Raw genomic sequence first — 23,124 nt, forward strand, 5'->3', positions numbered from 1 at the left:
TCTAATAGCCTGCATCTGTCTGAAAGCCCAGGACTGGTGAACGATGAAAGTGGTGCTCAGATGGTCCTTTGTAGTCGCTGTCCGCAGCCTCTGATGGTACTGACATTGTTGGCTGATTGCTGTCCTGTTGACAGCCAGTATGGGGATGTCGTTTAGTGTCCCATTACTCTAAGTTAGTGGCTGGATCTGGAACTAAATGCTTGGGATGGTAGGTGGTCCCAAAGGCTTCCCTGTTATCTTTCTTTGTGCTGACTCATGGAAATTAGTGTCTTTCCTTCCCTGTCTACCACTTGGCAGCCTCGTTAGTTAAAATGGAATAAACAGGTGAATTTTGTTCTCTTGTAGGGAAGTAGCATTTTTATGTAGATGGAATTTTATCAAAGCATTTCCATTTTTATTGTTATTCTATCAGAGCTTTGCCATTATTATTTTTATTTATATGGTTTTGACAAAGCTTTAATTTAGCTAGGGAAACATAAATTGTACAAAAAAAAAAATGTACCTTGGACACCCGTTCAAGATGGCATACTCTGTCCACTCCTTTGCTTCCCTGGTGTCTCAGAGCCTCTGAAAAATAAAGTACAGAATTCCAACGGAGAATGAAGTCACAAAAGAGACAAGAACACAGAGGCCAGGGGGTGGATGTTACGAGCAAGCAAGCCATATTAGGAAGTTTCTAGAAAGCAAAGTAGTAGGGTGATAAGCAATTACAATGTAGAAGTTTCTCCCAAGAATCCGCCCTGTCAGCACAGCAGAGATGGATTGGCTGTCTTCAGTGAATTCTTGGACTGGCTCAAGTGCCGAGACTCAAGTTCAGAGTTCAGTTGGGGGACTGGGGAGAGACATGAGCTAAGGACGGAGGGATTCACTGAATGTCAGTGCTTGAGACAAGTCTAAGTGAGCTCCCCCACCCACTGCCATCCCCTCTCTCCAGCCAGGATGGTGACAGCAAAGCCAGTGTTTACTCCATGGTGAAGAATGGAAGTGGTTTCTTAACCTGAGTGAGCTGCCTGGGAAAGTTAGACTTGGGTGTAGCTCTCTGTGACCTAGATAAGGGTTCATTTCATATAGGCATGTGGGGTCGTAGGCTGGCAGGGGGTGTGGTGCTGCCCGCCACCCTCTCATTCTGAGGGGAGACTGCCAGCCTTTCCCCCTGCCCTCCCCATCATAAATTCTAACTCAGGGACACTTGGTGGGAAACACAACTATTTACAATGTAGCAGAAGCAGCTGCCAGTGGATTTTTCATTCTCAAGAATGGTAAATTAGCAAGGATTACTGAGGAATTGGGGAGCATTAGTACCATGAAAAAAAATAGAGAAATGAACTGTCTCACACAACAACAGATAATTTACAGAATAAAAGAGATTAAAAGAAACAAGCAAAAACTTTAGAATCAGTACCGAGAAGGATTTAAAAAGATCTTGCATTAATTAAATAAGAACTGGGTCTGGTTGATATGTGACAGGATCAAAGAACAAGAAAATATTTCCAGGCCATAAACACATAACAACCCAAATTAAAAATGTGATCGAATGAGTGATAAATGGTCAAGGAAATCATTCAGAATGTAGAACATAAAGGAAAAGAGATAGAAACTATGAGAATAATGCAGCAAAAGCGATAAAAGACAAATCCAGGAGATCTAACATATTATTAGAGTCCCAGAAAGAGAATGAGAGAAGCAAGCTATCAAATAAGTAATACAGAGCAGTTCCTCAGAGCTGAAGGGACCTGAGCCTTCACAGCAGACACTCTGTGCCTAGAATAGAACATATTCCTTACTGTGCATCATGAAATCTCAAAGCACCGCCATAAAGGACCCAGAGGCCTCTAGAGAGAAATAAAATGGATGCCTCCTGACTTAGAGCAGTAATACTGGATGATAAAGAGCAATCATGTGATGCTCTCAAAGTTCTAGGGGAAAGTAATTTTTGACATAAAATCTACACATAGCCAAGTTATCCATCATGTTGAAAGAGAGAATCAAATATATTCAGACTTGCAAGTACTGATAAAATCTTTCTCCTGTACACCCTTTCTGGGAAAGTTACAGCCCTTGGAGGATGTATTCCAGCTAAATAAGGACATAGAACGTGAGGAAAACATCCTCATGTTTCCCCAGGAAACTGTGTGCACTGACCAGAGGGTGATGAGGGGAAATCCCAGTGGAAAAGGCAGCTGGGCAGCGGGCTAGCAAGCAAGGAGCGCTGGGGCTTCTCCCGTGAGTGCTGACAGTCACCAATGTGGGCATAAGACCCAGAGAATCTGGGTGGTTTTAATGTGTCAGGACTGAACAACTAAAAGAATGTGTAAGCATAGTGAGTTTAATTGCAGGTAAAGAAGAAAGAATGATTCTTGCATTCCATCGAGTTCCACAAATACAGGAGGCAGGGGTTACAAGCAGGGATTGAGAGGCTAGACAGACATGGGTGCCTATCTTGGTTCTATCAGTTACTAGCTCTGTAACCTTGGACAGTTGGGTTCATTTTGACAAATATTACCGAGCACCCGTTTTGTGCCCGGTACTCTTCCAGGTTCTGGACACACACCTGTGCACAGTGGGGTCTGAAGCACCTCTTGGACATAATGGTCTAAGGCAGATAGGTCGTTAGATGGTGAGAAGAGCCTTGGGGAGGAAGGCTAGGGGAAGCAGGGCTGTGGGAGGTCAGGGCAGCTGGGAGGCTCTCCACGATGAGGCAGCCCCTGAGTGAACACTGGAAGCAATCGGGAGCCACGTGCATATCCCGGGAAGAATGTACCAGGCAGAGGGGACAGCCAGTGCAAACGTCCTGAGGCAAAATCATGCTTGACCTGCTCCCAAACAAAATGGGACTTCTCTGAGGTGTGAAGGTTCTCCAGGGGGATAACAGTGCTGCAGCAATCATGGAGTCATGACAGAGATCATACCAGCTCAGGATCATGCCTCTCAGCTATTTATTAGTGTGCCCACACATTAAAAGGTTCAGTAAATCATAACTATCATTACAATGGAGCATGATGATTATCAGTCAAGCTCTGCTGGTATTTCAAATGTAAATAAGACAGCCTCCGGGGGTCTTATTTGACTAGAAGGAGGACGAGGACTGAACACCATGCATTCAGAGGTAACCTGTAATCCCGTCTAGTTAGAATATGAGCTGTGAGAGAGGACCAAGGGCTGGGAGATGGAGGTCCCAGAAGGGAGAGGATCCTCCAGGTAGTGGATCAGGAAAGGGTTCTTGATGGAGGCAGCATCTGAGGTTGGGCTTGACAAAGGGCAACCATGACAGGTTTACAGAGGAGAGGCGTACAGCCTGGGAGGTCGGGTCACATGTGAGTTACGCATACGTGTCCAGCAGTGCCTTGAGCCCTGGTGGCTTTAGGGTTGAGATTAAGGCTGCACCCATTCTGAGGTCTGCCTCCTGAATTGACCTGAGGGGGCGTGACCACATTCCCGCTCTGGTGGGGCTAGGGATGGGTACCCTGAGTAGAGCTGTTTACCCTACTTTGTGGGTTTTTTTTTTTTTAATACGGGGTTGCAAGATTTTCTTTTTAAAGAGCAAATTCTCTGTAAGTCCCTATAAGCTTCTCTTCACTTGGGGTTAAGGATCCCAGGAGTCTGTGAATAAGTACTGAGATGTTAGAAACTGGTGGCGAGGAGAGCATGTGGCAGGAAGCCTGAAGAGGAGTGGATTAAGACGGGACCTGTTGTGGGGCCCCATGAATGGACCAACTCAAAGGAAAGTCCCCTTCCCTCTTTGAGAAACAGGCCATGTAAGGGCAGCCTCATGTTTTGCTGGTGCTCAACTCAGTATTGTCATCTTCAGTGGTGCAGATCAGAGAGATGGCTGGTGGAAACAGTAGTCTGCTGGGAAACCCCTTTTAGATAGAATACTGAATCAGAGAAGCAAACAACAGGATGGGAAGAGAGAGACATGGAGGTGGCCTGCACCTGTGAGACAGCTGGACTGCGTTTTCCTGGCTGGGGCTCCAGCACTCCATGATGGAAAAACCCTGGCTGATGTCTGACCCCAGGTGGGGGTATCTCCTGCCCTTCAGACTCTGGGCCTCTGAACTTGAAGTCATCGGAGCATTGAGGGCAAAAATATCCCTGGGCCTCTTCAGGGATTCCTCATTTTAGGTCACAGGTACCAGTTAATTTGGGTGAATAAACAACTGTGCTAACCACTGACTCTGTTAACATCAGTTCAGTGATGGTAGCTAACAACTACCTCTGCTTAATGACTGTGATATTTTTAAACATTTCTTTTTATCTAAGCAACAGTAATTATGTGGAGACCAACTGTTTTAGTAGATACACAGTTTATCTTAATATTTAACAACTTAAATATTTAACAACTTAAAATCTCTCAAAATGGAGATAAGCCTGCATCAGAAGGCATTTTTGTGGTTTTTAAACATTTGCCATATATTTAGTCCATGTTACACAAAATACATATGTCATATATAATACATGTAATTTATGCTTATTATACATTCTAAATATATGACAAAAATTACTATACACACCCACATATGTGTGCATGCACACACACACATCTATGTGCATATATGTATTTTATATATACACGTATGTGTGTGTGTGAGTAAACTTTGAATTTGCTATGAAATAACTAAAGTGAATTATCTAAACCTTTAAAGTTAATCCCAAATAGGGCTATGTATGTCTGTTGTACTGTATATCACCAAAGCATGACTGATGCAAAGAAAAAGGATCTGGAATTCTGTAATCAGAGAGGCAAGGAATTTGGATAAAGGTATAGGGGATCTCTGAGGCAGCTGAGATCCCTTTGTATTTCAGAACTGCTTATCATGGCTCATCTATAGATATTCAACAGATATTTTTGACTGACTGTTGTAAAGCTAGCTCCTGGGTGAAGGTGTTACATCCCATTGATATCCAGAAGCCATCCTTAGTACAGGGAGATGCATGAACACCAAGAGATACCAGGTTCTTCCCAGAGCGCATGAAATACTTAAATTTACCAACAGCTACCAGACACCAGCTACTTGGTTCAATGCATAGTGAAAATCTGTAAGATGAAGTGTTTGCTCCCTCATGTATGAGTTTCCCAATTCTTTGGAAAGTGGCTTTGTGTATTTTTTAGTTCTCATTTGCTGCACTCAACAGAGGCCTAGGCAGCAGTCTGTGGAGTGTTACAGGCTCACCTGTAGAGCAAACATCTCTGTGTGCAGCTCTAGAGAAGTAAGATGCCATAAGAACAGACAATGCCTAGCCACTGGTGTCTGTGTCCTGAGGACCTGTCTAGGAACCTGCAGGAAGGCACTTGGCAGCAAAGGGAACCCGAAGAAAACCATTAATGGTGTTGACCAAGTGGGGTTGAATGGCCCTTTAAGTTTCTGCTCACTATGTAGATATCTTCCAACAGACTTGATAGCATTGGTTTTTACTGCTTGTCTAACTAGATGGTGCCCGGGCCCACTGGTGCTCTGTCACTGCAGTTGGCAGGCCCCTGCTGGACCTCAAATGATATCTGCTTCAACTGATGATCCCGGCTTCAGCCTGAGAGTCTGCCTTGAAGGGACTGGCAACAGGTTAAAGTCGAAATCTCCCTCAGGAGATAAGATTCATTTTATTAATTGATGTAGGAAGAGAAGTCTGTATACATTTCTCTACAGAATGAAAAACGACACACACACACACACACACACACACACACACACACACACACACACACACACACACAGTCATTCACGTCTTTACTCAGCTGGCTAGAAGCAGATAACGCCACACTCCCCTCCACGGCTGAGTCAGTGAGCTGGTGATTGTTTTGGCATGACCACAAAGAGCCCCCTTCACCTTGACAGCCTTCTAGCAAATATATAGTGTTTGTTTTGTGCTGGAAGAGTCAAAAACTACCAATTTCTGTACTAGAGAAGCATGATTAACATCATTACCTTATCATACCAGTGGGTGGTTTAGTAGTAACTATTTGGATAAAGACAGCCAATGAGAAGTGAGATAGGAGAATTACTAAGAATCTGCAGAGGGCTCATCAAAGGCATGCTGTGTTAGGGAAGTCATGTTTTACTAAATATAACTGGCATTCAAATAATAATCATTCATATATAATTCAGTTACTAGTTAGAGACTAAAACACACACATACTAATAATAAAGCTTTTAACCAGGGAAGAATCCTGGAACAATTTTAGTCCTTCTTGAACTGTTTATTACACAGCACAATCCCTCTGTTCCAAAACTTGTTTTTAATATGCCAAATATTATGTTGAGTAAAATATTAAAATCTTAATAAAATGTTGATATAAAGAATTTATAAAATGTAAATATAGGGAATGAATAATCTATGAAGCAGTTTATTAGCCATTTCTCCCCTATAGATTATGTTGAGAGTTATTGGATCATTTTCTTCTGGAATTATCACTAAGACCTCTCTGTGGGTATTGGTAAAATAGAGAAAGCAATAGAAAATGATACACAGTGAATACAGTTTAAGTGTGCATTTTAGAAGCTAAATATCTAATTTTTGAAAAACAATTTGTGCAGCCTACCTATGATACATCGAATACAATCTTAGTAAAAAGTCCTGGGTGTAAGATGCTAAGATGCAAAACATCTTAGTTCATGTATTTTTCAAAATATTTAAGCCAATTTACATAGAAAACTATACGTAAGCCTATTATTGTCTGATCAAACCCTTCTTATCCATACACTGAGGATTTCATCAGTGCCCATTGGTGGGCAAAAAACACACACACAAAAATGAAAACTTGGTTTCAATCCCTACAGAACTGAACAGATCAGAATGCAGAATGAAGACTTCCAGTCCCTTGAAGCCGAAGTCTGTCTGTCTGTTCTACTTTGCATCTCTATATAACAAAAAAAGATGGGTCAGGAGCACCTTGTTCTGGATTCTTTCCATGGATACATCCATAAATATCCATAGAAATTAGGTTGGAAAGGCATACTACAGATGTACTATTCCAGGATTGCACTGATGGGGTAGTGAGAAGCAGCTGTCGAGAAATAAAATGACACTCATTGAATTTTATCTGCCTTGTTGATCAAGGAGAGTATCTTTGTGGATATGGGATCAGCCATTAAAAATTCTGGTAAGTGACTAATTAATAAAGCACCAAATCATAGATTGCTCTGCATCAGTAGTTAATTAGGACAATAAGAAGATAGCGGTGAGCCAAGCTGCTGGTTCCTTCTACCCAGGAGGTTCCTGCCAAGAGCTGCTTCCAGGGAAGAGACAGAGTTGGAAGCAAATTTTAAATAGGAGGCCCGGCCCTCTAGCATAAAAATTAACATTCACAGATTAAACTTCTTTACAAGTTAATGTCAAAAGACTAATTACAAGCCTGAAATCAAATTATGTCACCCTTCTGCTATTACAATTCAAAATTCACCCCCTGCCAATTTTTTTTTCTACCCGAACTCAGCTGAGAAGGATCCGGGGTTCCCTTTCAGCAGCATCACTGGGACTGTCTCTCCCTTGAATGGTTGTGGTTACCCTAGGGTTCTTTTTAGAAAGACTCCTAAGAGTTCTCAGGACACATGATTGTCATTGCAATGACCCACCCTTATCTGATACAGAAAGTCGGCCACCCCCAGCCCAAGAGCAGTTACTCCTCACAAATGTATCTTCCCTGGTACCACACTTGGTCCAGCCTGAAGACACTTTCTGGGGACCCTTAGAAGTGAGGGGAATGAGAGGGCCAGGAAATGTCTTGCAATTTCTGCATGTCTACAGTCCGTGAATTTGGGGGAATCTCCTGGCAAGAGGTTGGCTGCAGCACCGTGGACAGCACCCATGGGGCACCAGCCATCTCCTACTTTCCCTCCTCTCAAAGGTATCCCAGTCTGCCCGCAAAGTTCAGAAGCTACACTTCCCCTCAAAGAAAGGGTACCTGCTTCCCCCAACATTCGAGAATGGATGTTTCTGGGGATGTTCTAAATCTCCTGCCTTAAGAGGTTTGCTGAGAACCAAACCTTGCCATGCACGCCTCCAGACCCCACATCAGCCTCAAATCCACCTGGCCTGACCCAAACCTCCAGAGCTAGGTCCCTTCTTAGGGACACCCAGGGGGCCCGGGAGTTTTTGAGCTCTTCTGTTCCTGGGGCCTATCCCCCTGAAGTCCTGATTTAGTCTGGGATGAGCCCCCAGAACCAATACTGTTTACAAGGCTTCCAGGCAAGTGCCGTGTGTGTTCTCCCAGGTTTGGGAAGCATGAGCTGAACCCTTAAATTTGTGTGCACTGTCAACATGAGAGCCTTAGAGACCTGCTTCTCCAGAATCAGCTGAGCAGTGTGGTAATGGAGCAAAAACATTCCAGTTGACCCATATCCACAAAGTCCATCCTGTACATGGATTTTTTTTTTCCTAGAGGCAACTCTTGCCCCAGCTAGCCTGCTCATGAAAGCTTTTGCATACCTCAAGGTGTCTGGTGGGACCTGATCACCTGGAGTGAAGGTCAGTCACTCTGCAGCAGCCTGCATGCTGAAGCTAGGCGGCCATGGTGGCCCATGGCAGCTGGCAAGATGCTCACAGGTGGTGACCTGCACAGCCACATGCTTGACCTGGGCACCTGCTGAGGCCCATCAGCATGGCCAGCATCAGTCTGTGCCCTCATCTCATGCCTTTGTTGAGGCCCTCATGTTTCGCTATATAAGGCAGGGAGAGGCAGGCACTGAGATGTTTGTCCAGGGCTCAGAAGGATGCCAAAGTTGAAGTCCTCTGGCAACCAAGATGCATGCCCGTAGCTAAGCCAGTGTGCCCGGGCTTCTCTGAGGGTAGTCTGCACCAACTCTGCCTGAGATCTTGCTAAACATGCAGAGTCTCAGGCCCTTCCCCAGCCCACTGTGTCAGAACCTGAATTTTAATCAGGGGACTCAGATGCACCTGGCATTTTGAGAAACACTGAAAATCATGGCTAACCTGTTGAGAGTTAGTCTGTTGAGAGATGGAGAATAAATGAGATAAGAAACCAAAAGCAGATCTCAAGGACAGGTGCCTAACCAGCTGGGCTGGTTACCTAGTGTGTCTCACTAGCACCAGTATCTGCATAGACAAGCAGGTGTCCACAGGCTCTTCAACGTGGAACTGTGTGTGGGTTGTGACCGTACACCATCCTCTTCACTGTGGACATGGAAGCCATACCACCTTCCTCTAAAAATAAGCATGGAACCAGCCCATCCTAAGAATACAAAGATATCAGACTCCACATTCCTTCTTGTGCTCCATTACCACTGGCTCATTACTTTCCACATGCCTGCCTGTTGCAGAAGGAATGGAACAAAAGAAGTCTGTTTTCCCAACAGCTTGGAGAGAAATGCCTGTGGTTAATAAAAAATACAAGAACAAGGGGCCTCTGCTCTTATAGGGGGTAGGGTCACATGGACACACTGCTGTGTCCTGACCAGTGATTTTGGCCTTTTAATTATTCTCTCTGGAAGATAAATTTGAGTCTCATTAAATTGCAGTATATTTATTTGGGAAAAGGTGTGGTGAGGTTTCATAATTACAGTAAGTTGTATCGGAAACCACATCAAGGAAGTTACAGGAACAAATCCTTCTGTGTTTTGTACCTTGTCAGAGACCATGGGAGCACTCAAGTTAACTCCTGATAGAAACAAAACTTACTAAGTTAGTATAATATATGAAAACCTGGGATTTAGGAAATAAACAAGTTAAACAAGAGGGCATTTTTGCTTTGAAAAACAGGCATAGAATCGTTTATATCATCAGATGACACTGTTATGTTGAAATTATTAGTCTGCAATGCAATTGTATCATTAAATACATATGATTTAATAATCCCCTATCCAAACATCAGTCTGAAATATGGCTCATAGCCTGTATAAGAATTCATGTCCATATGTTTTAACATTTGTAATGACTGTAAGAAAAGATGTCAAACTAATTCAGTGAATTAATAATCATTTGCAAATGAAACTTGATGCATGGACTTGACTCAGGATACACAGGGAATATTTGGAGTCCTTCTCTGAAATTAATTGGTGAATTAACATAGGAAGAGGAAGTGGATTTTAGAATTTTGACTTGAGTCAATAGCAAAAATCAGTAATACAACAAGTAAATCTTTATTATGTGAAGATATTCCTCAGCTTTAAGATGTAATATTTGCATCTTTTAGTCATTTGCTTAGCACACATTTGTGCTACCATTAACCAAAATCATTATCTTTGGTATTTCTAAAAGTGCCCATTTGCTGACATCATTTTTCCACCTTGAGTTCAATGATAACAGATATCAAGTCAAACTTTCTAAAAAGCTCAAAGTCCATAAACTATTTCAAAGCTGTTAAACTGTCACAGGCTACAGACTACCTGCCTGCACAGGCCATGCTGCATGGCTGCGTTGCTTAGCGATGCCAGCATATCGGCAGGGAACATACCCCTGAAATCTGAGTGCTCAGCAAGGGAAGGGGGGCAGTTGAGGGTTTGCAAGGGGAAAGTCTGCTTCTATTCCAGGCTCCACAATTCTCCATAAAAGTTCTATTTTACCCTTCAAAGATGTAGTTTCAGTATACATATGAATGCATGAACTGATAGTTTTTTAAAAATCTGACTTCCTAGATTTTTGCTTTGGACTTTCTTTCATAGCACAAGAAGTTAATAGCTCTTCTCTTGAAAACATCTCTTTATCTCAGAAATGAAAGTGCTTATCTCTGCCACCTGCTTACAAATACATTGAATTGGCTTGCTCCGGCCCACTGACCGCCATGTCATTTAGGCCTTCTTTTTCTTCTTCTGTTTCTTTGCAAATGAGCTTTTGAAATGGGCTTCCAGATTTGAAGAGAGAAGTATGTCAGATCAATGGCAGTGTGTCTTTAAGAACCTAATATTAATGTTTCTAAATGAAACAGGAAAACATTTATTTCTTTGCAAAAGCAAGTGAATCTACACTAAAGATCAGCAAATCCTGTAGAACAGACATAAAAGAATGTGAATGGTTCCCAGTGAAAAACTGAGTGAATTTCATTCTATTCTGTAAAGTAATTGGCATAACATGCTAATAAATGACATTATTTGAAGAAAGCAGGAAATTGATAAATTGAAAGTTGCAACACACTAGACATTTCTTTCTTTTTTTTTACTATGCCTAAATCCTCTCTCTATTTTACCCAGGACAGAGTGGCTGTCAGTGAGATCCTACGGAAGGCTCATGAGGCAGGCTGGTACCCATTAAAAATCACTGCCCGCTCAGACAGACTGAGTCTGAATCTTTCGGGAGTTGTGTCCACGGATCAGGATTGCAAAGAATCCTCCAGATGATTCTTTGGGGAATAAATGAAGATTTGAGAATTAATCATGTTCTAAAGAATGAAAATTCAAATACTATATATATGTGTGTGTGTGTGTGTGTGTGTGTATAACAATACATGAGAATTGTATGACTGGAGATTCATATATAAGTATATGAATATATATATATATATATACATACATATATACATATGTACATGAGAATACATATATATGTAGCATAACACATGGGAATTACATGACTGGAGCTTCAGCTAGTATATATCTCTGGTCATGCAATTCTCATGTGTTTGTTATGTGATCTTCCATTGCATATTTCAAATCCTTTTGATAAAAATGTGGTTACTATAATTGTGAAATTTTGAGTCAAAAAAAATCTTTTCAGTTTTGGTAGTCAGTTGTAGTTTGAACTCAAAGAGTCCATATCTGAGTGGCATTGCTTTTAAAAGGCAGTATGGATTGCATAGATACTACTAAAATTCCTTCTGTAAGGTGCTCTGAGCTGATCTCTGGCAGAGGGCCTTTGCTGTCACTGTGGGCACCCTCTGTCTGAGAAACACATGCATTGTCCTCCAGCAGGGCTTCCTCCGGGGTGGTGTGAAGTTTTCTGCTCAAATGTCAGATGCTCAAAAAGAACTTTTCTCACCACTTGTCAAAACAGTAGGTATTCCCCACCACCCTACTTTATGTTTACTCATTGCCTTCATCTCTGTACCTGTCTGAATACCAGCCACCTTGTCTGTCTTAAGCACCACAGTGTCTTTAACTTGTAGAATTTGCCCACTCAGAAAATGTGTTGATTAAATGAGTATGTCAATTGATGTGGATTAACTGGTACATGTAAATGGCATTTTTAAAATGTGGCATATAAAAATTTATTTGCAAATCATTCTAAAAATGATAAATGTTTCATATTGCTGGTCAGGTGGAAACAGAGCCTGCTGGACTCCCTGACCCCATGGAAATCTGGTGCATAGGAATGAGACGGACAGGGTACTCTAGCTTTTCAACTTCAGAATTTCAGCTGACCCTTGAATAACATAGGTTTGAACTGCGTGGATCCGCTTATACACAGATTTTTTTCAATAAATGTATCGGAAAAATTTTTGGAGATTTGTGACAATTTGAAAAAACACATTCTTTTCTCTAGCTTACTTTATTGTAAGAATACAATATATAATACATAAAATATACAAAATATGTGTTACTTGACTCTTTATGTTATCAGTAAGGCTTCCGAAGGTCAACAGTAGGTTATTAGTAGTTAAATTTTGGGAAAGTCAATGGTTATACATGGAATAGGGGGATAGGTGCCCAAACCCCAAGTTTTTCAAGGGTCAGCTGTGTGTTCCATGTCAAGGACTCCGTGCAATTCTGTTGCAGGCTTCCCACTGGATTAGCAAATGTTATCTTCAATCTGTAGGTTTTATTTATGCTGTATGCCTTTCTAAAAAGGATTCCACCTTTTCTGGGTCATTTCAATATTTATTTCCCTTTTGGATTTGATTCATTCCTGCATTCTTTGCAATTATCCATTAAAAAAAACAACACTAAGGGAGACCTTATCTTAAGGTTCTCACTCCTTGCCTAGGACTCTTAGTTGTTAAGTCCTGATTCATGGTACTAGTAAAAATTTCCTAATGCCCAGTAAATACCCATTAATAAGTGGATTTTCACATATGCCCTGAGACCATGCCGCCACTTGCAAGATCAGCATATCCTTTCACTGCTCACTGCTGCATGTTTTCAGAGGCTTATAATCAAGGGATAATGATAAAGTTACAACTCTAAATCTACCAGAGATGGGTAACTTATGTTTAACAGCACAACATTTGGAGGTAATGACGATTTCCTTGTTTTTACCCTCATAAGTCCTTGGCAATATTACCAAAAACCTCCAGAAGTAAGAATTGATAGCAGAAACTCAAGGTGTATCATACTTAAATATATTCCTGGAAAATCTGAGCACAAGATAATATTCAGTATGATGTTGGCATTTGATAAATCAGATGCAATGAACCTAATTATGCAAAACAGTTATTTTGCATCTATCATTCATCCAAACACCATCTAAATAAGAATTTATTTAATTACTAGCAAGGGTAGGGGACTCTTCTGCCCAATTCCTCCCCTTTCCTCAAAACACTCAGTGATTTTTGTAAAAATACGTATAGTTTTATTGCATCTATATGCATTTCTACAAAGTATGTTCTGCTTTAGTCACTCAGAAATTCTCTGCTTTCTGTATTTATATTTGAGAAGCCTCTGTAAAATAAACCAGTGAAACATTTATCTGTTGGCAGTTTAAAACTTTTGAGTGGGTTTTTGCTCAAATGTACTGGATGAGAATATTAAAGTCCATGGGGTTACATGAGCTTGAAGATGCAGAACAGTCATTGAGCATTGGAGACTTTGGCTAAAAATGGCCATCGGTGGCAGCCGGGACCAGCAGAACAGAGGCAGACTGTCCACAAATACCACCGAAATCAGGCAATTCCTACACCCTGTTGCTTTAGGCTGGAGTAGAGAGCTCTGAATTTTGGGCTTTTCAAAGTTGGCAGTTAAATCCTAGTGTGCCATGTGAGTGTTGGCTTTGGAAACTTAGCTAAAGGGTCTTTCCTAAAATCAGCCATCACCTCATTTGGTTCCTGAGTGTGTTCTCTCCTCACCATCATTAGATAACCACCTCTCCTTGATGGCCCCTTGCCTTTTGCTGTCCTGAGGAGTCCAACCCCCTCTTCGCCGCAGTGGAGATAATTCCCTGGCTCTCTGTTTCTGTGATTCTGACTGCACCTTGGGCAAATCAGCTCTAGATGTCTTTGTGTCAAGTCATCCTCTCAGCCCTCATGAAACTCTGTTTCCTTATGAACAGAGGTTCCCTGGTCCACAGCATCGCTTCAGAGCAACACCTCTTCCCATACAATGCAACAAAAAGACACAAACAAGGATTTACACGTGCTACAAGGGGAGTGATGTGTAGCCTCAATTTATGAAGTAAGCTACATAGTGACAACCGTTTGTACTTTTTTCAGAGGAAGATAGACTAAATGTGGATGCTTCAATTCAGAGGGCTAGAATGGAGGAGAATGTACCTTGAAAACCTTATCCTTTAAAATCTGCTTCTCTCAGGGATTTAAGCTATTCTGAGTCCTAACATTTTGGTTCCTTGGTTGTCCAGGAGAAAACTGCTGATGAGAACATATTCTGGTTCACCTTTCCACATCAAGAGGGCTTGCCATCATGGCTTATTTATTTGCTCATCATTTTAAATAATACTTTCTGTTGCAAAATATAAAGCGGAAGGACCATGAGTTTGACTTACATTTGCCTGACAGTGAGGAAGCCAGGAACATTCATTCATTAGGCTGAGAAAAAATGATGTTTCCCTAGCCCTGTTCTGAGTGGACTTATCTCAGAATCATTATCATCCCTATAGGGAGATAAGATTTGGGAGCAAAGCAAGGCAGCTGGGTGATGCTGATAAGCTGATTAGCTTGACATATTGCTGCCATTTCACGTTACTCATTTGATATTCTGCAGATTTCAAGCTTTCTGTTGAAATGTGGGTATGCCTTTGAAAGAAAAATTTGAATATGTCTTTGAAAAAAACAAGTTCCATTTGAATACTGGTCAGGTCTTAATGTCTCCTATTAATTTGTTTCAGCTGGGTCCCGGGCCTCATACAGCAGTCAACACGGCCACCTGGGCCCAGAGCTGCGGGCCCTGCAGTCCCCAGAGCACCACATAGACCCCATTTATGAAGACCGTGTCTATCAGAAGCCCCCTATGAGGAGTCTCAGCCAGAGCCAGGGGGACCCTCTACCGCCAGCACACACGGGCACCTACCGCACAAGCACAGGTGTGTACACAAGGCCCCATAGTGGGGTGGGCCTGCTTGGGAGGGTGGAAGAGGGGTATGTATGTGTAGGTGTGGGTTTGGGTGCGGGTTTAATGATGATGGGAGAAACCAAATAGGACTCCAGTTTAGCCACCTGGGTGTATTGTAAATGAAAGATCTTCAGTGGCAGTTGTAGGCTGATTTTGGACATCATTATTAATGTATTTAATGAATATAAGTACTCCAAGAATGCACAGTTCCTATGTAGGACATAAAAGGCATTATGCCTAATACTGGTAAGTGGTCTTTAATGATATAGTCTACCTACTGGGCAAGCTTGGTGAGGGAAAAACATATTTACTAAAAGTGTAAGGTATTTTGTAAGGCAAACTGAGAATTTACTTCATATACATTATTAGGTTGAATCACATGAAATTGTTATTTGAAAGTGTAAGATAAATTCTAGCCAAAATAAGCAGGCAAAGAGAGGCAACAAAGGGCCAGGTAGTTTATTTGAACGCAAATTCCCGGGTGATGTTCCACGGTCTGGCTATCACAGGCCAGGGAAGTCACACTCAGCAGGGCAGGAAGCAAGTTTTTAAAGAAGGTAGGGGGAGGCAGAGCTTAGATTTACAGCGGTGCGAGGATTGGCTAGCTTAAGGCACATTCTTTAGGTTGGGAGGGGGCAGCAGCCGGGGACTTTGGCACGTCATCAGTGTCTGACGTGCTTACCCCTCCCCCCAGTGCCTTCAACCTTACAGAAAGTTGGAGATTGGCAATTGCATGTGGCTTAGTTAGTTGCGTAGCTCTCCTGTGTGAATATGTGTATATATATATATTTTTTGAAATGAACACAACCATAGGCCAAATGAAGAAAGACAAGTGTTTTCCAAAATATGTAGCCATCTGCAAAATAACTAGTCAAAAGTCATGATTAAATGGGCTAGAGAACCCTGATCTGTCTAATTGATATAATTAAGAAAATGTTGAGAATTGTACTTCCTATAAAGCCTCACGTGCTGAGTCAACTCAGAAAATGCCATGCTGCTGGTTTGCAGGCAGAGCGCTCCATCCATCACTCCTAATGAAGCACGTCGCCCTGCACAGGGTCTGGGGCATGGCAGAGCCAGACCTCTGGGCCCCACTGGGCAAGCAGAACCTCACATCCTCAGACAGGTGTAGCTTCCAGTTATCACAGAGTGTATAGCATAGCAATTTCATTAAACTGCATTATGATACCAAATTATACCTTTTGAAATCCAGGCAAGCTAAGTTGCTTTCATAGTTGATTATCAATATTCACATTTCAGTATTTCACTGCATCATAGGAGGAAGGGCTCAAAATACTCCTTATTTTGTTTTTGACCTAGTAAATGCCATCCCATGGCCATAATACACATCTTGGAAAGAGAATACCCCTTTTGTCTTCTGTCAGTTTCTCTCACTTTTGGCCTGAGGGGTCTACACCTGCCTGAGGTTGAGCTATTTTTGTATTTAGTCTGTTGCATGTTATTAACAAAGATGACTTTATTTCCATGTGCCCCTTATAAAAAATGAAGATAACCTCAGTGACACTCAATATCTAATTTGAATAAAATTCACAACAAATATGGGTAATATTGATTCTTTGTTCTCTATTCATATTCATAGCGTGTGTTGAAAAAACTCCTGGGGGGTTAATGAAAAAAAAAATAGCTACAATAAAATTAAAAAGTTATCTATGTTAAAGACAGGGGAAGGTGTTCACATTAAAAAAAAAACCCTAGTGTTATCATTAAACTATGGCTCCTGGGCTCAGGCTAACTGGCCACCTTGTCTCAGTAAGTGCTCATGAGCTTAGAATGATTTACATTTTTAAGTCATTTACAATCAAAAGATAGTATGTGATATGTAAAAATTATATGAAATCCAAAGTTCAGTGTCCTTAAGTTATTGGAATGCAGCCCCACCCTTTCACCTAGTACCAGCTACACTGAGTTGTGGAGCTGTGAAACGGAGACCATATGGTTGAGAACACTGAGAATATTTACTGTCTGTCCCTCTACAGAAACTGCTCTGTGCCATCAGTGGACAGCTGTGCTGAATGAATGACTGTTTTTCTTCCTTTCCTCCTATGAGGCAAGGAAGCAGGGCCTTGGAGCCCTTCAGAGGGGAAAACCTGTCTGCCAGGGCTTTTCCCAGTAGCAGTAATCTGTGGCCCAGCAACCTCAGCGGTCATGACATCCAGATGCCCAGGAACCCATCCCAGCCTGCACCTTTGAACCAGAGGCACTTCTGAGGAAATATGTTGATTTATACAACACTATAGAAATTTCCAGAAGTGCGTGCATGGTCTCTTGGGATGGCAGGTGGGGAGAAGCTATGTCTCTCCAGCTCCTAAGCATAAAGCCACAAGCTCTCTCACCCTTGCACCCACCCTATTTCTACTCTTAATTCATTTCATTTCAAATCCTTGCACTCTCTAACCTAACCCCACAGTTCAAGGACCTGTCTCTATCAGAACCCCCATGTTTGAGAAAATGCCTTTAATATGGGTATATATCTTTTGGTTATAAATGATGTGCATATGATACAATATTATTAAACTATGTCTCTTAAAAGTCAAGATTACAAGTTGATATAAAGAAATATTCTAGGATTGCTCTCCCATACCCAGGAGGCCATTTTCCACACCTGCTGTGTTGCACCCACTCTACCCCGGAGACCACTGGTGCAGACCCCTCGGAGGGCCTGGGAAAACACCCTAAGTCCTTGCAAAAAGACAGCAGGTTCTTACAAGGCCTGTTAGGTTTGGAATATTTGGGGGCCACTGGCTTTTGGCTGATGTCAGTGGCTGAGGTGACTTGAACACCCAGTTTTATTCTGCCCTTAAGTGACAGGGCCCTGGGGACATGTGTGCCTCTATCCGTGGCCCCCTGGGCTGTCCAGTGCTGCAGCTATTCCAGCTACCAGCCTGGGCTCCCGAGCGCTCCTCCGGCTCTGTGGCCACTCCCTTGTCCCAGCGCTGCACAACCCCATGCTGACTCCACCCCTGAGCCTCCCTCACCCCAAATGCCAGGAACTACCCTGAGTAAGAGACCATCCCAGAACGGAGAGAGACACAGGGAGGTGACTGCACAGAGGCCAGGAACACCTGTGCACAGTGAAGATGAGACGTGTCAAAGCTCCCTAATTCCCACCAAAGGGGATTTCTCTGTAGCTCTTCCCCGTGGGCTCAACCTACCACCATCTTTTTCCGTCCCTCCCCTTGGCCTTCCTTCGTGTCCTCAGCTGCCATCGTCACTCACCCCTGTTACTCTGTTAGGAAGACTAGTTTAAATCTCAGACACCCACTCACATGAGGACCACAGCCTATTACTGGGTACAAAACAGGGCCTCCAGGCTTTCTTAAACCAAAGAGCTACCAACCATCAAGTGACCTTACGTGCTTGCGTGTGTATACATGTACATACATGTTAATGGATCTGGATGCACAAAGCCCACTCCTCACCCTCTTGTGCTCCAGGCTGTGGCTGCTGAAACATACAGAAAAGGTCACTACCCACAAGGAAGTCAGCAGGATTTTAGCCTAGCAGACACCCAGTCAGCCATGGCACACCAGAGAACGTCTCTGCCAGTCCCAGCAGAAGGGATTGGGCTCCAAGCACCGGGCCAGCCTTCCTGGGCCAGATATGCACTTAGCAGGGAGGTGGAGAGTGGAGCAGCTGCCCTCGTGCTTTCGGACAGAACTGAGACTGGAGGCAGCTCCACAGGGCTCCCCAGAGAGGTCCCTCTCACCAGACAGGGCAGCCGCTCCTTTCCGTGGGGCTAGTAAATGAGAGGCTAGGAGAGAGCAAGCGTGGGTGTCAGTGCTCTTCCCTGGGCCAAGGATGTGGAATTGTCTGAACTGCAGCAGAAAAGGCAGGTCAGTGCTTGTGTTGGTGGCATGAATCTCCCCACCTGCATTTACAGGATGATCAACCCCACATCTGAGGCTTGACTTCCTATCATGATGCTAACTTAAAGAAACACAGTTTTAACTAGGATGTCTGTTTAAATAAAACATACCTTTCATCTGGGCTAAGTCTGCTCAAAACCAGAGGTTCCACAGTAAGGAATGCAGTCAGATGAGAAATATGTGATCCCCACGAATTTGCTAATGGTAAAGCCTATTAAATAAATAACACAAATTTTTATTTAAAACTCAGACATATCAATGACTGTCACCTTATCAGTCATTTGATTAACACCAGCGCTTGACTTTGACAACCCCCAAAGATTTCTTTCTAAACTAGTGAAAATGGCCAATGTCTGCTCAACGATAGTGACATGAATTTCCTTCTGGATAAATGTGATTCTAAGTGAGTGGAGAAAACAAGCTTTCTGTGAGCAATATGTCAGCTTGTAATAAAGAATGAATTATCATAGGTACATTGTCAGGAGAAAATCTGCTAAATATCTTTATGAGGTTGACAAATATTACAACATAAAACAAAAAAGAAATGAGGTAAAAATAGTTGCATGTGTGGAGCAAGTGCTTTTAAAACCTGGAACTTCCTACAATAACAGCCAGCACTTAATAAAGCTACAAATGGATTACAAAGAACCTTCATATTCATAAAATTTTATTCTCTTCAATAATATGTAAATAACATTTTCAATTAAAATCATTAAACTAGAAATGTGGAATAGTAGCAGTTTATTATTTCTTAAATGCTGTTACTTTAAACTGTTAAAGTGATTGTTTCCCATTAGAGCAAGTCAGATTAGACCCTCTGTAATAATCTCTTGGATAACATTTTTACCTTTTTCAAGCCTAAAAAAGTCAAGGACACATTATTTCCCAAATGGAAATTTTTAATGAGACTGGTGGTAAATATTATTTTAAAATCAACAAGAGACTCCAGATGCTTACCTATATTCAGTTCACCTAAAGTGGTGTAAATAAAAACCCTAATTACAGGTGAAGTAAGACAGTGTTTGCTAGTAGAACAGTCAGTTCATGGATGAAATTCAGAAACATCACTACTAACCATAATCAACACTAATAAGCACTAACAAAACCCTGCATTAAATGCCTTTTCCCACAAAGACAATAAGGTAGGAAGATAAAAGATTATGTTAAATTTACCCTTGAATATTTTTCTGTTGAGATTAGCTTGCATCAGCTGGTTGCACCATGGTGCACCTGGCACAGGAAACGGAGAGACCTTTACAATCCAGGCCTAAATGGTAATCCTGTTGGGAATATAGTGGACTGGCCACTACGGGTTCCCCACCCCTAAAATAATAGCATTGAACTCTTTAAGAGTGTGTAGACCCTGTCCCTGTACCCATTGTCACCTAAGCCCTCTTGCAGAGAGAGTATTATGTAGTTGGCTTATCATATGCTTACTTTGTATTTATTTAACATGTGTAAATGTGTTTTATGTTTTGATATGTCTGTGTATGTAAATACATCAAAGATAATATAAAACCAAAAAGAAATGACTTTTCTTCCTTTTGTTGAACCCCACTTTATAGTCCCCCCAACGAAGTTTCTTTATGTGCCATATTCTTACATTATATTCCATTCTCCTTTTTTCCATTGTCAGTAAATAATGCCTGTAACCATCTATCATCATCAAGGTAGACTGTCTGATTTGGTTAAAAGAATCCCTCTCCCCTTATTTCAAACAAACATAGCACATAAAACAGGTCTCTGTTTTTTGTTCACTTCACACGCTAGACTTTAATTTGTGTAGCTCAATGGAAAATAGATAATTTCATGAACAGCATAGATGTCGGGTGAAGTATCAAGGCAGCTGCCGAAGAGGCTGCTTTTAAAATCTCCCCAAAGAGACCAGCATACAGTTCATGGACTTCTAAGAGCTTATGAGGTGGGAGGGGCTGTTTGCAGAGCAGGTGGGAAGAGAGGGATGTTTGAAGAGCTGATGAGGCGACTTGCGCCCCAGTGTTTGCTATGAGAAGCTGCAGTTGAATAGAATAGTCCTGGCAGGATGGGTGATTGGTCAACTGAGCTCTGAAACTCAAGTAAGAGAAAAAAAATATAGCAAGACAAAAATTAAGGGAAAAAATGTGTTAAAGGCAAGTCTTTTAATACTGTGATCAGTACAAGCTTACCTGTCCTAATGGAGAACAAAGGTTTGCATAAGCCACACCAAGGTCTGAACAGGTAGGGCAAGAAGAGAGAATGTCATCTTTATGTGTTGAAGTCATTTTTTGTGTCACACTTTAAGAAAATATATAAGACATTGCATTGTTACATTATTGATGATTAGTTTGCGACCTGTTAGGTTCTCACACACTTTCTTTGGTATGATTACACAACCTACCCTTTAATATAATGTATTTTTCTCCCATTGGCATTGCTATTTTACATTATTTTCATTGCATTGATCAGCCTTGGATTCATTTCGATTTGGAGGTACCATTCTGAATTTCAGTTTCATGTTTAGAATTTCTCACCAGGCCTCCTATTTATTGTGACCTAAAAAAAGTTTAAATTAGGGAATCAGGAAGGATACTACTGAAGGACTGTTGGCCAAATGCCACACATGTGACTGTGATTTTTTAATGTGATCTTTCTGAAAGCTGTTTACTCATCTTAGATTTCAAGTCAATGCTCCACACTCTTTTTTCTTTACATATACTGATGTCACTGATAAGACCAATTCTCTAAGCACTTTACAGTAAAATTAAGAGAACTGTGCATATCCCTATTCTTTGATTTTTGTAGAGGCAACCAAAGTTAGATTTTTCTGCATGAAGAATGTTTCTGTATATTTTTCCACATGTCTCAATCAATTCAAGTTAATGAGAAATGGTGTACATTAGTTAATACACCAATTCATAATAATTTTTTCCATATAATCTTCAGGTTGTTAGTTCCTATGATAAACCCCATCCCTTCTCTGTACCTTTAGCAGGCATTTCCCTCAATTTTAGGCCTGTCATCATTTTCCTGAGTTTTCTCACTGTGTTAGGTAACAGTAATACACATTTTTGAAGTTCCAGCCAGGCCTACTTTGCAGTGGTGGTTAGAAGCATTAACTCCAGAAGCAGAATACAAGTTTGAATTCCTTCTCTCCTAGTTATCAGGCAAACTCGGGCAAGTTACAGATCTCTCTGTGCCTCACTTTCCCATGTGTAAAGTGAGAATGACATGTTTACTGTCTTACAGAGCTGTGAGGAACACTGGGTCTGCACAAACAGCACTTACAGAGGCTGTAAGGTCTGACACACAGTGGCCCCCAGGGGTTCACCCCAGTGCAATCCATGCAGTCTCTTTTTCTAATGTCAGTTGATTTCAACATTGTTCATGGTAATAATAACCATTATTACAATAGTTCATTTGTTTAGTATTTTCTACATATTTGATATTTAATCCTTTTTGTGCATATAAAGCAAACAATGATCCCAGGAGGCCATTTTGTTCTCTTCATTCTACAATCAGGAAGCTGGAGCTTAGAAATCTCACTGACTTGTCCAATTCCAAGAATTGACCAAAAGGCCCAGATACGAACTCATTTCTCTAACTTCGGAAGCCAAGCTCTGAATGAATTTCGTAACATTAACCCAAAATGCCCAAGTGAAGTACAAATACAAGCCTGGTCTTACTCCTGGATTTTTCTCCACCTTTTCCCCCCACTCATATACAGTGATAATCCCTTCCTCTTTCTGCTTAATTAACTGCATTTCACACCCGATTTTCACATATGACCCAATCTCCCATACAGTCCTCATAATTTTTTGTCTGCCACTGGGAGTGTTTTTTTTTATTAAACTCATCATATCCTCTTGTAATTTATGGTCCTTTGAGAGATTTTTGGCATATTAGGTTGTTCACCTGACCTATTTTTATTTCTTTAACAAGTTTTTTTCTTTTTTTTTAGATTTCAGTATTATTTCCTGATCTCTGCCATTACACCCTCCTTTCCTATTACCCATTGTACTTACTGTATCAATAATGAATATGTTGACATAGAAAATGATTCCTCTTTTGATATTAGTAACCATTTTCGACAAGCT

At 41.6% G+C, this 23,124-nt stretch overlaps 1 protein-coding gene across 6 annotated transcripts in view; it reads left to right on the forward strand.

Annotated features, from left to right (window-relative positions):
- The window catches only part of CTNND2 (catenin delta 2), a 947,950-nt gene that overhangs the window by 578,262 nt on the left and 346,564 nt on the right, over nucleotides 1-23,124 (forward strand). For all 6 annotated transcript variants that reach the window (XM_036896685.2, XM_036896686.2, XM_036896687.2 and 3 more), the window contains one exon: nucleotides 14,941-15,135. In XM_036896685.2, coding sequence (XP_036752580.2) covers nucleotides 14,941-15,135 — 195 coding nt within the window. The remainder of the gene's footprint in view (nucleotides 1-14,940; nucleotides 15,136-23,124) is intronic.

The sequence above is a fragment of the Manis pentadactyla genome, chromosome 2, assembly GCF_030020395.1.
Source record: "Manis pentadactyla isolate mManPen7 chromosome 2, mManPen7.hap1, whole genome shotgun sequence".
NCBI classification, from domain to species: Eukaryota; Metazoa; Chordata; class Mammalia; order Pholidota; family Manidae; genus Manis; species Manis pentadactyla.